At 36.3% G+C, this 19076-nt stretch overlaps 1 protein-coding gene across 7 annotated transcripts in view; it reads left to right on the forward strand.

The window, feature by feature from the left end:
- Cacna2d1 (calcium voltage-gated channel auxiliary subunit alpha2delta 1) overlaps window positions 1–19076 on the forward strand; it is a 413204-nt gene that overhangs the window by 373392 nt on the left and 20736 nt on the right. For 4 of the 7 annotated variants that reach the window (XM_051174923.1, XM_051174922.1, XM_051174925.1 and 1 more), the window contains 4 exons: window positions 4806–4882; window positions 6096–6116; window positions 6781–6841; window positions 16574–16671. In XM_051174923.1, coding sequence (XP_051030880.1) covers window positions 4806–4882; window positions 6096–6116; window positions 6781–6841; window positions 16574–16671 — 257 coding nt within the window. The remainder of the gene's footprint in view (window positions 1–4805; window positions 4883–6095; window positions 6117–6780; window positions 6842–16573; window positions 16672–19076) is intronic. The other 3 variants (XM_051174924.1, XM_051174928.1, XM_051174929.1) reach the window with 1 other exon arrangement.

Genomic DNA, 19076 nt, shown 5'->3' on the forward strand with positions numbered 1-19076 from the left:
TCCATTTGTCTCTGACTCCCATGTTCAACACAGAGGCACATAGAAGGTACTTTTTAAATGTTTATAAAATTGAAGAATCTCATTGTAAAGAAGTAATTTTTAACTTGAAGAAACTTGAAATCTGTTTTACCTTGTTGAATTCAGAAAATTATACCCCAAAATTTCTGTCATAATTTTCTCATGTGTCCTTTGATTATGTACTTATCACTAATGGACAGGAATCTTAATTTGTTGTGTCAGACTCAGCTATATCTTTTCATTGTTGATGTTGTTGTCTTTGTTTTGCAACTCCTCAATTCATTAATGCCATACACATAATCTCTTAGGGAAATCTTGAGTGCTAGAGATGTCTGAAAGCTACAATGTTGTTATCATAGGAACATATCTCCTTTTATTCTTGGGATGACAAATAGAATGTAGAAGAAGAAAATCCAATGCTAATGTCTTGACATATTATATCCAAGTCCTTTCTGCTTATCTTAGTTATATTTTAGGACATTGAAAAATATCAGAAGTACCATTTTTTATTATTTTATTCATTTTTATATAATGAGTAGATTGTAATATCTAACTTTCTTCTAGACATCTCTTTACATTTGCATGATGTTCATGAATAATTACAAGTAATGGTTTTCCTCATTTATTTTGATTATTACCATCCTTCAATTTTTGAACAAACCTATAAAAGCCTATGAAGGTATAGGACAAAGGGATTCCCTGTCTATTAAGAAGTAGAGTCATTATAAAACAAAAAATTGCTGAGCAGTAGTAATGTATGCCTTTGATCCCAGCACTCATGAGGTTGAGGCAGTCAATTTTCTATGAGTTCAGGTTTCAAGGCCAGACTGGTCCACATAGCTCCAGGACAATATGGGCTACAAAGAGAAACGATGTCTCAAAAAAACATGCAAATTAACTAACTAACTAATAAATAAAAATAAAGCAAAGTATTGGTTGCATTGTACGGAAATATGGTTCCTGCCTTTGTTGCTCAGATAAGCAAAATGGAAACACAGTCTTTTTGAACACAACAATGAATCAGCTATGAAAATTGCTTTTTACTTCAGTTGAAAGACTACCTTTGTCGTGACCTTAGTTTTGGGATCTTGTTATGTTTTTAGTTCCCTAAGTGTGTTTTAATTGAATTTACCACCCCCACAACTCCTCTCAGATACGTCCCTGCCTCCCATACCACCCAAATACATGCCTTTTTCAAAAAATAATCCTGTCAAGTCTAATGTCTGCTGCCTGTTTATTTTTGGATGTATAACCTTCCACTGAAGTGTGTTAGTCTTACTTAGGTCCACACCCTTAGAATATGCACCCTTACTTTTTCCAGCAATCAATATCTAAAAACTCTGATCTAAGCCTGAGGTTTTGTGCTCACCTCCCTTCTTGATGCTGGGATTTGGTCTGGATTGAGCTTGCACAGTTCTTGTGCATGCTGTGTAACAACTCTAAGTTAATATATGCTGCTCTACCTAGAACACACATTCCTCTTGCAGTCATCCACCACCGATGGCTCTCACTTCTTGCTCCACTGCAGTGATCTCTGGGCTGTAATATGTAATATAGAAATCCCATTTACTGCTGAACATTCTGAATTTGATTTCTCTACATCACAGTCACTTGTGGGTCTCTGTGCTAATCACCATCAAATGTAAATAGAGGCTTCTCTGTTTAGAGTTGAGAGATGCATTAATCTATGGGCACAATGAAAAGTCACTAGTAGTTGGTTTAATCCTTCATGCATTTAACAGAATAGTAATTAGTAATAGGGATCCCCTTGGGCCTATGATCTGCTTATCCATAGGTTGTTGGCCAAAAAATGGTGCCAGGTGTAGATTTCATCTTGTAGAGTCAACTGTATACCCTATCAGAAAGTGGTTCCAGGTTGTTCATGCCACCATTACATAAATGGGACAGTCTTGCCAGGCCAATCATTACTATAGCTCACAATGTTCACAAGTGGAAATGAATTTGTAATAGACTCACAAAACTCCTCTCCACTCAGACTCTTTCCTTTAAACATGCAGGAACAATGTATATAGTATGAGTAATTTTCTTCCTCAAGCTCAGTGTCACTCTTTGCTGACAAAATTTCCTATTAGGACTATTATAGATGATATTGGCTCCACCCATTTCTACCACAGCCTATCTGCTGCTATCTTGCTGTTTTTGTCACCACACAGGTGACAGGAAGAAGCCATAATGTTGCATGCTTTCCACCATGGTCCATGACTAAGTCTCTAACTTTGGCCTCAATTACATGTATGTCCTAATATCTGGGCAGATAATTCAAAATAGCTAACAAATATTATGTTCTGCCTAAAGATGGATGATTTGATTAAATGAGTGAAATACCACTTTCAGACACAGGAGTTTCTGTTTTCTTAAACTTTGATCCAACTTAGGTAACACATTTTAAAATGTAAATAATGACTTCTTTTACTAAATCTCTTTTTTCAAAGAGATTGACTTTGATGGGAATAAATGATTTGAGAAAAAAAACTGTTATAGTCCATTTAATTCAGTAAACTAGGTTTATGTGAACCACAAAATATTACCTGGACTTTATCATCCATCTAGTGTCACTTGCTTTATTAAACTGTAATCTCTGAGAAGAATCAAGAAGCTGTGTTGTATCAGGTTCATATTATAAGATCAAACAGCCCTTGCATAGGAAAGCATCATTACCTTGGAATGTTGATAAAGATCGTATCTGCAGTATGTGGAAGAAACAACAGTTGGATTGACTTGCAAACAGATAGAACTATTGTTCTAAAGAATGACTTGTGACTATGAGTAACAATATCTGTCTTGGCTAACACAACATATATTTAATATGCCAATTTTGGAGCTTTCATTGGTATCCTCATGGGTTGCTATACTACTTTTGGTGGAGCATAACATGTGACTCAGAGACACTGGAGCAGTGGGAGGATGTGGTGTTATCAGTTTTAATTAGAAGATTTTGATGGTGATAAATGCTGAAGGAGCAATAAAAATGCCTTAATTCCCCCTGAGAGAAATTTGGAGGAGGTGGTTTTCAAATACTCAGTAATTCTGTTCTTTTATTAATGGCAGGTGAATCATGAAAGGTCATCTTGTTTTCAGAATGATTATATTGCTTATTTTAATTTTAATCCCTGCCTCCCCTTGATGTTACCTATAAAATGAATGTAGAAATGTTCATTAACTCTACATAACATTTTATTTCCCTGACCTTCTCCTATAAGCAATGACTGTGGTGGAAGCTTTGGAAACTGAGGTTGACAAGCAACCACCAATTTTTGCCATCTTTATTGAAGAATTAAATTTCAGAAAGTAAACCCTTGCTTGCACTTGAACATTTGTACAGGGGAATTTTAACATTTCTACTCATAATAAGATAAGCCTGATTTTTTTTTTAATTTTTGTTTCATTATATATTGTCAATCAATAACATGCAATGAAATAATACTTTGGATTTCTATTCCCATATCTGGGTATGCGAGGGGGAGGGTAGGATGACTTAAAGGATTTACACGTGCTTTACAATATTCCAATTCCTAGAAAGGAAGATATTTTCTGGTGTTTCACTAATATCTGTGGTAATGTTAAGAGGCATGTTAGCCATGTTAACTTTGTATATGGTTTCACAGACCATTTTAGAAATGGTCATTTCTTGCATCTAAGACTCACTGTATTCCTTATACATTCAAAGCATATCAAAGCTCATTTGTTTTGGGAAATGTAGATAAACAATCATTTCTGTGTCTTACATGTATATATTAGCTGAAGGAAGAAAGGGAGTTTACTTCTGACTACTGCCTAAACTTAATTAAAAGCTCAAATACATTCATCGGGTATTCTATAAATTAGAAATTTCTAAAAAAGAAAAAAAAAAAAAAAAAGAAAAGAAAAGAAAAAAAAAAGTAAGGTTACCTATCCTGCAGCTTCTTGTGAGCCATTGTTCAAACAAGGTGGGTGGCAGTCTTGCCTAACATTCTTTGTGTCTAAAGCATTCTGAAGTTTGCCTAAGATTACAGTGGAACTGTTCTTTGGTTAGGACATCGACCATTAGACTACATAAGCCTCCAGACTCTTGAAAACTACTAAACTCAAGAAATGTTTCCTCTTTAATAACAGAGTGTTCAATCGCGTGGCATGTCCACAGTAAATCATTTGCACAGTGAGTTGTACAAATGAGTACAAATGAATCAAACAGTCTCTATAAAGGGTCAGAGCTTGTCCACATGAGGACACTGGGGATTTTGCCACAGGACCAGAAAAACAGTGAGAATTGAAACCTTCTAAACTGTGATATCTTTGTGCATTGTGAAGTAGTAGCAATGGCTATTCTTTCATTTTTAATTGTGATTGGTTCAAAGCATTCAAAACTATGTATAATAAAAAGGGTGTATCCAGCTGGTATGATATTTACTTTGTTTAAATTTAAACTCTATTTTCTTTCTTCTTTCTTTCTTTCTTTCTTTCTTTCTTTTTTGTTCACAATCTCGGGTACATAATTAAACTATCTGGAAATATATCAGGGATCTAAGGCATTGATCGTCAGCTATTTTATGGCTACATTATATAGCCTTTTAATTCCCTGCCCTGTAGAGAGCAGGATGGTACAGTTTAGCAAGGTAGAGATTAAGAATTCTATCTGTTGAATGCATTTTCTTGTCAAAGTAACATGTCCTCTCCTTCGCATGAGGAACATCTTCAGATTTTCCCATGAACTTGACGTCTTTTTTTTTTTTAAAGTTATGTTTCATTTTTGTTTGTTTGTGTTTATGCTTCTCTTGTTTCTATTGCAGTTTGGCCTTGGTATTGCCAACCTACAGTTTTTACTATATAAAAGCCAAAATAGAAGAGACAATAACTCAGGCCAGATGTAAGTACTGTGAAAGCAACTTCAGGATCTACTTGTTATCTCCGAGTGCAGATGTTTATATCTAGATTTTGGAATGCCCAAGGCGTACACATTATAGGAGGTATCATTATAAAATCTACAGCAATGATTCTAACCCATTCCAAACATGCAAGGAACAAGAATATTCTACTTGGATAGAATATGAGCAGGCACTCCAACCTCACTGGCAGTCCCGCTGCCCTCCCCTGCCTTGCTATGTGCTCAGAGAATCATTGCAGTGCTGTGTCCTCTGTGCCTGTCGTTTTAAGGGTCTGTGAGCTGGTGTGAAATGTTTCACATGCTGCTACCAACATGCTCTCTGCTCGTGGTTCTGTGCTAGCAAAGCTTTTCCTTTACTTATCTTTCCTTTTCTTTTCTTTCTTTCATTCTTTTATTTTTTTTGTTCGTTTTGGTTTTTTTTTTTTTATTTTTTATTTTTTTGCATTTGGCCAAAATAATGTTGTGCTTGGCAGTTAGCTTTCTTTTTATAATCCAAATTAATGTCTTAGTCACTCAAGTAAATTCACTTTTATGCATCCTTTGGAATGTGGAGTAAATAACACCAATGCCTATTTCAAGACATTTTAAAGTTTTATTTTGTTTTTGATGGCTAGATTTAGTGAAACAAAATGACCATCATATCCTTTGTTCACCACTCAATGGTTACTGGCAACTTAAATTATATATATCTTTTCCCAGTTCCCATCTTTTCTCAGTCTGCCCTTTTGCTCTTTGCAGCAGTGGTAGACACTACTACTGTATTGTGGAAGATTAAAGTATACATTTGCACTTTCACTTGATAGGTATGATGGTCTTTTAACAATCAGCAATCTTGCATGAGCTAGTTTTTTATGTGATAAAGGAGGGGATACTTAGTGAGTGTGCTCATCGGTAAGTGCTTCTGTTCAGAGCTGGCATCACTGATACTGAACCTATATCAGCCACTTTGCAAAAGCAGACCCTTGAAATAAGCACAGTACAGAGAGGGAACAAAAGAAAAATTGACAGAACATAACTTCCAGTCTTCAAAAATGCCTGTTTTTCTCCCCAAACTACAGCTGTACATAAATGGACCTTTGATCTATGCACAATATTTTTATTCACAGTTATTGAATAAAATATTGTTTGTGACCCCTTTACTTTACCCTCTTTGTTTTTTTTGTTTCCCTGCTTTCTCTTTCTGATGGATTTACAGCAAAAAAGGGAAAAATGAAGGGCAAGTATTTTCTTGTTGCTCAATTTCTTTCTGTTTAGTACACAGCATTTTCACTAATATTTTCATTCCTACTGGATATTATCCTCTGTGCTTCACATTGGCTAGAATTTCCTCCATGACTACCCGAAAGTCAGCAACAGAACAGGGCAGGTGTGCCTATGTTTGCTCAGGCAACCTGTCATGCTCAAGTTGGTTATATTTTTTTAGAGTTAATATCATGTTTCTTTTTACATCTTTCCACCTACTAATTCTTACCTAATATAGAGATTCTTATTACTTCTCCAAATGCATGAATGAGTTCAAAGTATTTAATCATAATGTTAATAAATGTCATTGATATTTTAAATAATATACTTGCTATCCTATGTGTATAGTATGTTAAGATTCTTAAGTATATTAGAACTAGTAAATAGAAAAGCATAAATAGCATTTTGTATGTAATTATTGCTGTAATTACCTAGTGAAACTTACCTATGCTATAATCTTGGAATAAGAGAGAATTATATTGAGAATCTTGACAGTTAATTTGTTTCAAGTTTAAGATGTAAATAGTCTGCTTAAAGTTTTCTTAGTAGGGACTCTTTACAATGCCTTCATGCTGTCCTACACCCTTGAAGCATATGCTCTTTATTGTTAATCTAATCTTATATCATTACATTTTCAGATTCAGAAACCCTGAAGCCAGACAATTTTGAAGAATCTGGCTATACCTTCATAGCACCAAGGTTGGTTTGTTGTTCTGATTTCCTCTGTAATAACTCATATTATTGGCTATGTCTTTCAGGAAAAAAAAGTTTTTAATTGGGGTCAAGATTATTCTAAGTTAATTACGTGTTCAATTATGAAAACAAAGAGACTATGATTTTTAAGCTTTCAAAATCCTTTTTCTTCATTCAAATAACTGTTGTTTGTTTAAATACTGGTGGAGCAATTGATAAAGATGGAGCAGTATGATACCTCACGTGCTCAATGGCACATAGAACAGAGGAGTGTTGGTCTTCTGTAATAATGGAGTATTGTCTTCTGGAGGTTGAATAGCATATACATATAAGCACAAAGGAAGTCCACATATACATATAATTACTTCGGGCACATACACAGACACAGGCATACATATGCATAAGCTCACACACTTAAATATGAACTGTTTTAATATCATAATTGTAATTTTTACATACTCAACACAAATTTCTGGATGACAAGTATTTACTGAAGAATAATTTTTTATTATATTTATATATAGAAAACTCAGCAGTATATATGATACATGCTACCCAGTTTGCTTGTCAGTTTTTGGCCTTTGCCTTTAGAAGCTTGAGAATGCCACCCATTAATTTTGGACCCAGGGCATTATCTCCCCCAGATTGTTGTATCTGTCATTGATATTGGTCCTGATTGCTTTTACTAGCTTAACCAGAACCCATTTGTCTGCTGAGTTCCCTGTGTGAGGCAATGGCACTGCTTGTATTCCTGTGCACCAGCTGCCCTACCCTGGCCTTGGAGGATGCAGGTGTATTCCTGCTGCCATAGACTAGCCTTGGATAATGCAGTAGTGGACTCCTGCCTTGCAACACAGCAGAGAGGAAAATCACCATCCTAACGGGGTTTACATAATGGGCAACCAATGGCAACTGAGCTTGTCCTCCACAAACTAGTTTCAGTATTGGCCCCATCAAAGAACAAGTGGTCTCTGTAGAGGCATTGCCTTTGGCAGCAGCTTTCTTCTCAGTGTAAATTCACAGCCTCTGTTTCTTCTGCCTCTTTGTCTGTGGCCTGTAATGTGGGCAGCCTTAAGCAAACAGGAAGCTGAAAGTCTAGGGGCATAGTGAACTTCAGGTGTTTGAATGTTCATAGAGGATAGGCCTTTGGAGGGGAGTCTGGTATATTAAGGCCATTGATAACGTGGATGAGTCTCTTTGGTGCTGGATGTCCAATACCAAAGTTCAGAGGCCTTTTTCTGAAACAAGATTCACCACCACTTTGTCCTACTTCTTCACGGCAGTAGAGGTCAGAATCACCTTCTTCTCTTGTGTTGTTTTCATTTTGGTGTCAGCTGGAGGAGCAGAAAATATAGTGCCTCGTGTGTGTGTGTGTGTGTGTGTGTGTGTGTGTGTGTGTGTGTGATATGTGTGTGTGTCATACAATGTGTGTGTCATTTACGTGTGTGTTTGCATGTAGGTGTGTAAGTAGGTGTGCACATAGAGCCAAATATCCTTTTTCACTATGGATCTCTACCTTGTTCCCTAGAGACAGGGCCTTTCACTAATTCTGAACCTTTCAAATCCAGCTTGACTGGATAATTAGGAAGTTCCTAGAATCTGTCTATCACTTTCTTCCAACTCTGAGATTCCAAGTATGCTTGCTGATGCCCAACCTTATCCCCTAATTTTCATATGAACATATCTTACTAGCCAATTTTGTTTCTCTCATGTAATCACTATCCATAATGCACATTTTATTCCACCTCTATTTGAATATTTGAAACTATTAAAGTCTTTATTTTTATTCTTTTTTTCTTATTTTGGGTCCTTGTCTTTACTAGACAGTGTACAGTATCAAATTAAATACATTTCCTATTAATCTAGGATAAATTATCTAAGAAAATGGAGGGAGATCATTCTATTATGTTTTCAGTTGCACTTTGTTGAAAAAAAATTTTGAAGAAAGATATTCATAGTTAATCCTTTATTTTTCCGTATAGAAAATACTAAATTCTGCTTCTTCCAAAATTGGTAGTATTTGTAACACTTTGAAAAACCACAGTTAAGAAAGTTCATCCTTGGCTTTGAGAGAGTCCCCCTCATTGTGCTGTGGATGGGGCTGGCTATCTCCTCCTTCCTTTTTGCTTCTCTCCCATGTTATACTGTTCGAATTGTCTTAGCCTTGTACAGTTGCAGATGCAGGATTTTCCCAGGATATTCATTTTTTCCCACCCAGAGAAGTTGCTGAGAACTATGCTTACCTAGGTTCTCTCCTTATGTGACTCCATCTTCAGGCCACAACCCATGCATTAATTCCTCACTTACAAGTTGGAATGATGTCTCCCAAGTCTATCATGATGGTTCTAACTGCTAGAAACAACAGATGCAAGTGGCCTGTTAACATTGCAATAGAGAATCAAACAGATCTCCTTCCAGACTTTGTCCACCCTCATATTTCCTCATAAGACATTCATGTGTCATGAAGGCCTAACAGAATGTTTCTTCAATGTGCTTCCAATTCAGTGTCTTGTAAATATTTGTCACACTTGGAAAGCTCTTCTTGTGTTGCTTTTAAGAGGGAAATAGTATTCTTCCAATATACAATGTACAATGAGACATCACAGTTGTCCTGATATGCTCCCATTTGCTGATCTTACTGATAATTGGTCCTTGAGTCTTGCCAGGTCTATCTGAGTACCTATGTACATTTCTGTTGCTCTCCAGCTATTTTGTCTTAGTGCAGGCCAAAGCCTTTTTGTGCCTACAGGTGTATCTGAGTGGTTCTCACATTTCATCCATTTGCCCCTGCTCTCCAACCCTGTTTCTATTCTGTGACTAAAGAGTTTTTAAACTGTGAAGGCATCTTTCTCAAGTGCTACTTACTAACTAGTGGCTGTGTGGTGTTATAGTGATAACTATGGGCTGTATTCCACAGCTTTCAAGTGCTCTGTTATAGGAATTCACATTCTGTTGTGGTTCCCTTTGCTAGGAACTGGGAGCCTGCAGACTGACTGCCTGTTCACTGAAGTAGAGAAGGTCTCATTTTCTCATGTACTGTTTCTGGTGGCTATAATGTCTGTTCTAGTTTTGGTTTTCTGTTGTCATCATAAAGCATTCTGCTCAGAAGCAACTTAGGAGAGGAATGGGTTTATTTAGATTACAATTCCAAGTTATAGTCCATTATTGAGGGAATAATGGGCAGGAATTCACACTGCATCTTGACAGAGAAACCAAAAAGGAGCATTGCTTGGTTGCTAGCTCACAAGGGCTTTTTTATCTAACTATCTACTACTTGCCCACGGAGTGGTTGCATCCACAATGGGATAACCCTTCCAGCATAAGTTAAGGATCAAAACAGAAATCCACAGAGATAGCCACAGGCCAAACTGATGATGCAATCCCTGAACTGAGATTTCCTTCTCACGTGACTCTAGTCCTTGTCAAGAAGAGAGTTAGTGAATGCTTAGTAGGACACTGTCTATGGGCTACTACAGAAGTAGATTGACTAATTCTAGCACAGACTTCAGGGTCCTCAGAGTATGAATCACTGGCTGTGTTGCCCTGTTTTCAAAGGTTTCCCCATGCCTATTTTTTTCCACTTAACTCTCTTTTTCATTTTTTCACTGTATATATACAAACCCCACTAAATCCAAAACCTCAGCATCAGCTTGGGGAATTCCAGCCATTCCTTTATTACGTTTCCTGCTGATTGCTTCATACAATTCTTCATTTTCCTTACCAAAGATTTAGTCACTTTTCATTTATTCAGTTTACTTCACAGAACCACTATGCATCCATTTAAATTACTATTCGACATTCAGTACTGAATCCTTTGTCCTTTACACTGTAGAGCTGAATAAATACTTGATAACTGGAGAATCTAAGGATATGTGAATATCATTTTTTAAAAACACGATTAACCATAGTAACTGTGTTCATGTATGTGTGTGCATATATACACACATACAGAGATGAGAATTCAGCCTTGGGGAATGTTGCTCCTTGAAGGCCATCCGTCTTAGATTTTTTAAGACAGACTCACATTTGGTTTGCAATTTGGCCAATTAGGTCAGGCTTGTTGACCAGGAAGCCCCAAGGATCCATCAGTTTCCCCTTCTTGTCATCACTCTTGAAATGTTTATGTAGGTTCTGGAAAGCTAACTCAGATCTTCACACCTGCATTATTTACCCATCTAATTTGCTTTTTGATGCTCTGATAAAATGCCATGCCCAAAAGCAACTTAGAGAAAGAAGGGAGTTATTTTGATTATGTTTCCACACCACAGTCCATCTTTGAAGGAAGTCAGAACAAGAGTTCAAGAAAAGCCCTAAAGTCAGTTACTGAATCGGAGGTCATAAGGGTCGCTGTATACTGGCTTCCTTTCTGTGACTCCTCAGCTTGCTCTCTTATATAACCCAAGACCACCTGCCCAAGGGTGACACTTCCCACAGTGGACTGAGCCCTCAACATTGATGATTAATTAAGAAAATGTACCACAGACATGCCCAGACCATCTGACAGAGGGAACTCTTCAAGTGAAGTTTCCTCTTCCCAAGTGATTCTAGTTTGTGTGAAGTTGACACAGACTAGATAACATAATTTAACCCTTGTCACCATGACACAAATTCATGGTTATTAAACCACAGTCTTCCCTTTATTGTTTATCCCTAAGCTCTCACATTAATAAAAATATAAAAGATAGTATATCTTTAAAAGTTATACTATCTTAAAAATTTAATCACTTGGAAGTCCAAGATTTCTACAAAACTCCAACTATCTCATAATTGTGTGCTTTGGTAAAGTCAAAACCCAAATTCATACTTTATTCTTCTAAGAGGGGAGATTCTGAGCACAATTAAAATTAGATGAAAGCAAAAACAATATCTAGAAGTGCAAATCAAGCCCTGTAGTTCAGTGTTCATTATCTTGGACTCACTCAAGTTCTTCTGGGATTCAAAGAACTTGGGCAATCCCACCTCTCTGGCTCAGCCACCTATAGCACACATATCTTACCTGGTTGGCTCAGGCCAGCTCAACTCCACACCTTTTACCATCCTGGCAATCATGCTATGTCATGACATCTCCAATATACTATATTCTCTACCATATCTATGATTGTACCTTTATCAGTGGCCTTGAATCGGCAGGGGTTCCAACCCTATCACATGACATCAAGGCTCAGCTTTTTCCATGGTCCTTCCAGATTTAAGCATCAAACCTCTACTGAAGCTCCACTTTCACCAATGGTCTCTGCCAGTATCTCTTCAGAGTGTCACCATCTCTGATCATAGTCCCGAGCCCCAGATTCTCCCCATGAACCTCTTGTGCCTGCAAACACACTACCATGTGGTTGACTCATATCAGTTGCTAAATTTGTTTGTCAGCTTGAGATACGGCTTTGCCCCTGCTGGACAACAGCTTCTTTATTCTGTCCCTATGGAAATATTTCCTGGAAAATTTTGCTTCAATTATGTTAGTCTCCTATTAATAATAGACGATTCTCCATCCGTAGTATCAACTGTACCAGTAACAAAAGGTTTCACTTCTAGGGATTTTTTTTTTTAAGATTTAATTTTACTTATGTAAATGAGTCTTTCCCCTGCATGTAGTTATGTGCACTGTGTGCATGCCTGTTGTCCTCAAAGGCCAAAGGAGGGTGCTGGATCCCCTGGAACTAGAGTTACAGATTGTTATAATCTGCTAAATGGGTCCTTAGCTGAATCTATGTGCTCTTCAAGAACAGTAAGTGCTCTGTCCTAGTCACTTCTATGACATGATCATAAGCAAAATTCTATGAAAGAAAGCATTTAATTGGGAAATTTCTTACAGTTTCTGGAGGTGAGACCATTATGAACACCACGGGAGCATGGTGACATGAACGGTACTGGGGCAGTACTGAGAACTTGAGAAGTGCCTTTGAGACAGATAGACAAGGAATGTGACACACTCTGAATCTGGTGTGAGCTTTTGAGACCTCCCAGTCCACTCCCAGTCACACACCTACTTCAACAAGGACATACCTCCTAATTCTTTTCAAACAGTACCACTTTGGTGTCTGGGATTTCAATATATGAGCTTATTGGGGGCATTCTTACTGAAACTACCACTTTCTCACAAACTGAGCCATCTTTCCAGTCCCCTTCCATAGATTCTTTGTGTGTATTTTACTATGTGTGTGTGTGTGTTGTTTGTTTTAAAAAAGGTTCTCTCTGCTATCCTAGAACTCACTATGTAAACCAGTTTGGCCTTGAACTCACCTCTGACCTCACCCACTCACTCATCCTCATCCTCCACTCCCCACCCTTGACAAGTGCTGGGATTCAAGTCCTGAACCACTTTACTTGCCATGCCTTGTTAGGTTGATATCCCTGGAAGTGCCTGCTCTTTTCTGAAGGGAAACAGATGGAAAGTAGGGAAGGAGACTGGGAGAAATGGAGGGAAGGGAAACTATGGTCAGAATGTAACGCATTAGCAGAGAATAAATTAAAAAAGAAAAGTCCAGCACTAACATGCCTATGTTTTTTTCATAATATTTTTATTGATTATTTGGGAACTTTATGTCATGAACCCCGAGAACACTCACTTCCCAGTCCTTCCTGGTCCATCCCTCCACCCTTGTAAACCCCCTGAATAAGAAGGGGAGGAGGAGAAGAAAAGTCCAATTTGTGTTGCCCATATAATAACTGGAGCGTGATCAAACTCCCAGCGGCTGGCTCCTAAGGAAGACTGAGTCTTTCTGGAACATCCCACCCTACCAGAAGCTATCAGATTCTTAATCATTAGACTCAGTATCTGGCATGCCACACACTAATGACATGTTTCAATCTGGTTTGCCGTTGCCACACATACATTCTTATTATCCAAAAACTGGCTCTACCACCAACCCATTCAGTATTTCTCAGGAATGTATTGTTTAAATTATCTGATTTTTTTCTATTCTCATTCAGTGTACACACTATCACACAATATCTTTTGTCATTATTATATAACAAAAAGGTACATGGCAACTTTAGATTAATTCATAGGTGTCTAACTGATTGGTCAAACAACAGAATTTTTCCATTTGCTGATACAAATCAAAATTGCTCTTGACTTAGAGTTCAGTGGCAGTGAGGGGTGACAGGCAGGGTGTTCACCTAGAAAGAGGAAGCATTAACTACAACTGGAGTTCTCTGGCACTCCTGTCCAGTAGCTAGGACAGAACCAAGGGCATTTCCAACTACTGGCCAAGGAGAAGAATTAGAACTGTTCACTTGCAGAGCCTCAGTCTCAGAATTTCTCTGGTCTATTTCTGTCTCCTGTTAGGAAAGGAAACAAATTAGTCATCCAAAGAAGTGGCTTTCTTGGGGTTAGCCCATTGCTAGTCAGATGCCCCTGAAGAACCCCTATGATACCTTTGAATCTCAATTTTCTGCTCTTTAACTTTATAAATGCCTTCAAATTAAAGCATTTTTCAATTAAAAGAACAAAATCAAGTCAGAAGTGTTTTTAAATAATAAAATGGTAGTTCGTATATGGTATGAACAATAGTTTGCAGTATACTTTTGTCTAGACTGCTAAAATCTTGCTTTTGGTTCCTAGCTCATGATATCATAACTCAAATTCAATATAGAGGTCTTTAGACTTCAGGGTACACTGACTTCTGTAACAGCAAAGCCCTGTGGACAAGTCAGACCTTGCTTTCCTGACAACCCAATGCATTTACATCACGGAAACTTTCTAAACTTTACCTCTAAACTAAGTTTTTCATAGCAAGCTTATTATATCTAAAACATTAAACATAATTTTTAAAATGTGTTAAGTTGGCCTCAAGAAAAAATGATTGCATATTTGTTTTTCTTTTTCATATAAAAACTGTTATAAACCCCAAATTTTTAACTTTGTTTTTGAAGTTCCGACTGCTCTGCTCTGCTCTGCTCTGCTCTGCTCTGCTCTGTTGTTAAGGGCTGTGTATAAGTGATTGCTTTTCTTCTTGAGATGTTTACCACTTATATACCTTATCCTGAATGTTAGCATTTTCCACTGGTTGGATGAGCCTCTTTGACTTAATTGTGAGTTTCATGGAGTTTTCTTGTCTTTATGTTTCCTATATTTCTGATCAGGATTGTAGTTAAGTAAAATTTGCTTACACAGAGCTTATTTGTTGGTTCCAGAATCCTTTTCATAGAATCAGCACAGTCAACTATATCCTTAGTAGAAAATAAATGCTGTTTGCTCCCTTTTGGTTCCTTGCTACTCATAGTGACAGTAGAAGCAATGCAAGCTGATGGTCTGTAGAGTAAGTGACAGTAGTTACTGTAAGGTACTTACATACAGGCAAGAAGGCAAGAGCCATTTTTTTTTTTTTTTTTTTTTGTAGCAGGACTGCCATCCCCCAAATTATGACACAGAGACTTATTATTAGTTATGAATGTTCAGCCTTAGTTTAGGCTCATCACACTAGGTCTTACAAATTATTTTAACCTGTTTCTCTTCATGTACATTTTGCCTTGAGGCTTTTTACCTTCCTTTCACTCTATTTGTTCCACCCTGCTTCCTTGTTTCTGTCCGACCCCTGGCATCTCCCTTTCTTTCTCCCTAGCTCTCTCTCCAGCCTATATTCTTCCTCCTACTAATGCTCTATGCCCAACAGTCCCACCTATCCCTCCTCTCCCTAGCTATTGGCTTCTCAGCTTCTTATTAGACCAATCAGGTGCCTTCGGCAGGCAAGGTAAAACAAATGCAACACATCTTTACATGGTTAAAGTACAACTTCACAACATAAATAAATTAACACATCTTTATATAGTTAAAGCAATATTATACAACAAATTTTGCTTTAAAATATCTGTGATTGAAGCAGTAAAAAATATTAACTTTTTCGATGTTCATCTAGTAAAGGAGAAACACTGTCTTCCACGATGAAAGAATCAGTCCCACTACATTCTAGAGTAACCTAATTCCTCAAAGTCGTACTGTGCAGCTGGTTAAGGAATCTGAGCTGGTGCCTTCTTCTCTTTCGCTTAAAAAAAAAAATGCTACAGGATATGAACAAATGACAGATGGACCACACCCAATCATGGCTAGGTACTCAGCAGATGTTTTCTAGTAATGGCTCAAATAAGCCATTTAAAGTCACAGTTGCACAATATATAAGCTTGTAGACAAAAGTCAGATTTGGAGGAAATTGTATCTACTACTGTGAGCATGGCAGCACCCTGGTTCACGTCTGCATTATATAGTGAGCTCTCCAGTTAATGATTTGTGTTTGATGAATGTTGATTTGGTAATCATGCCTAAAAAAAACTCATACTTTTCATTTTATGATATTATAAATTCATCCAAAGCACAGTAGAACATTGGCTCTTAATAGAATATGAAGGTGTATTGACATTTTAAAATCACATTACAACTAATTAAAAATACTAATAAGTTAGGTTATTAAAAACAAATGGTTAAAATATTGGAAAAGATATTACAATAATCCTATCTTGCAAAGTGTGGTAGTTTTGTGAGTCTGTAACCTTGGGATTTGGGAAGACAGAAGTAGGAGGATTGCTTAAAGTTGGAGGCCAGTCTCAACTACACAGAAAATTCCAAGGCCACTGTGGTCTCACCACTCACTAAGCAGTCAACCATTCTGTTTCAGAGATAATAAAATGGGGGTAATAAGCTCAATTGCTTGCAAAGGCATACAACCAATAAATGCTGTTTCTGCAAACTGTAAAGTTGTGCTTTTATTTTAATATCTTAAATATTCAAATCTTGTTTTTCAGAGAATACTGCAATGACCTTAAACTCTCTGATAATAATACTGAATTTCTTTTAAATTTCAATGAATTTATTGACAGAAAAACTCCAAATAACCCTTCCTGTAAGTATATATGAATTTGTTGTATTTCCTTGGTGCTTGGGTCCAAAGTGATCAGTTTGGTTCATATGAGCAAATTTCAGAATAATATCAGTTTATTGGTATACTGATTTATTTACTATATGAAGTTTTAATGGTAATATGCAGCAGTTTGGTCCTTTACTTTTCATATTAAAGGAATATCATTTCATTATTAGTGAAATCAAGTTTTCAGAACAAGGTAGTCGGGTCTTGAAAGCAGTTAAATGGTATGCCCACCCTTGTTCCTCTCACATTTTGAAAATTTGCATTGAGTCACCTATTGAAGACTTTCATTACAATACACTTTCTATGTAGAAAGAAAGAACATAGGGTATGTTTTTTAAATGTGTTATTTCTTTAAATTTCTATGTTTTCATATCAATAGAGAATAAGGAATAATCACCTAACAGTTTTCTTTCCTTATGATTGTTTAATCACAAGCAACTTTGTCAAAAACATATGTCTATTGTATGCCTCATGAGACAAATCTGGTAGAAAATGATGGAGACAATTTTAATAATTAATTTTAACTATTATACTTGTCTCTTTGATAAATCTACATCATTAACCCTTTAAGATTTTTCTCATATACATAGGTTCTAGGCTTTTAAACATTTAATAATCAAAATTCTTTCATTCTACAAATTGCTTATAAGAGTTCTACCTGGAATAATTCAAATATGAAATAAGGGAGAAAAAGCAAATGCACATCAAAACTTACCCCTTAAATAAACAGAATTTGAAAAAAAGAACAAATAGATGAAACATTCACTTCCTCCTTTTTCCTCTTTCTTTTTACCTTTTAAACAGTGATTATTTCTATTATAAAAGGCTAAGCAAAGTGCTTCTGTCAGTTATCAAAAGTCAGAAAGCCTTCTTCTAAAAGTTGCCTCTCCAACTTGAATTGTTACATAGGAACACTGAGTTGCTCCATTCCCCCGCCCTGTGTCTTCCACAAATGAGATATCAGTGGAGGCTGTGCATTCCTGACTTAAATCAAATGAGCCTTTGTCATGAATGTGAGAAGAAAGTACCTGTAGGGTTTCTCAAAGTTTCACACACTGAGAACAGACAGGCCCAAGGGGCAAAATGAGTAAGATATGCTCTTTGATCTTGGGTCCTCATTTTCCATTCTTTCTGTTACCTTTGAATTTGGACAGGAATGCTTCTCAGTTATTAAAGAAATGATAGCTGAAAGCCTGTACTATTGAAGTGATATCACTGAATTCAAAAACCTAATGTTGGAATAGTGATAGTATAAGATAATTCTATCCCTTTCCCCTACTTCAAGACAAACACAAAAATTGACATTTATAGGAGTTTTCAAGAAGTCAAGTTTATGGTATGTTATTATGTTCTACTGTTTAATGTGAAGAGTTAAAATATCCTTTTCCTTATTAAAAAAAGGTGAAAGATATTTCATATTTTTACTTGATAATTCCAGTTAAGAATCCTATCCACACGAGTGAGTGTTTATTGAATATGTATGTGTATATATATATATATATATATATATATACACATGTTATTAAGCTACATAACCACAGAAAAAAGAACATTTCTTCATACATTTCGTCATAATGCAGATGTCTTTTTGAGCTTTCATGTATCTGTTTATTACTATTTAAGTGTTTAATTAGAGTTACATATAATAGTACTATATTTAAATCCTTTCCTCCCCTGCCTTTCCTCTTTCAATGCCTCCCAGCCCTACTCCCTCTCAAGTTCATGACCTCTTCTTCAATTACGAGGGTCATGTATGTATGAATCTAGATATATGTTAAGTATATATTCATTTGTACATACATGAGTATACATATAAGCATATTTGTATATATAAATTCTTAATATTTATAACTTAAGTATGCAAACCTGCATATATATATATATATACATATATATATATATATATGCAAATACAAGTCACATACACAACCTCCTGTGTCCATTTAGTGTTGCTTATATTGATCTGTATTTAGGGCTGATGAATGAGAATTGGATAACCTATCAGGGAGTTTGCCTGTACAAGACTGATTCTCCATCTCTCAGCAGTCATAACCTACCATAGTTCTTCATCATCAGTAGGGCCATCCATGTTGGCATATGAACTCTTATAGTCTTTGTGCAATTCTTGGTTGAGAAACATTATTGTTTAGTTTTCACAGGTGCAGTTTCTTTGTTATATCCAGAAGTCAAATGTCTTTTGATAAAGCATTTTATCTTATTAGTTATTGGCTTTTGCAATACTTCTTCATTCATATACCCAATATATATGAGATCAATGATATAGAAAATGTGCAATTTATATGGAATATTCTTGTACATCTACTCAACTGATTTTGAAAAGAGTAAATTTATTTGTTTCACTGTTATTTGAATTTTAAAAA

The sequence above is a fragment of the Phodopus roborovskii genome, unplaced genomic scaffold (assembly GCF_943737965.1).
Source record: "Phodopus roborovskii unplaced genomic scaffold, PHOROB, whole genome shotgun sequence".
NCBI classification, from domain to species: domain Eukaryota; kingdom Metazoa; phylum Chordata; class Mammalia; order Rodentia; family Cricetidae; genus Phodopus; species Phodopus roborovskii.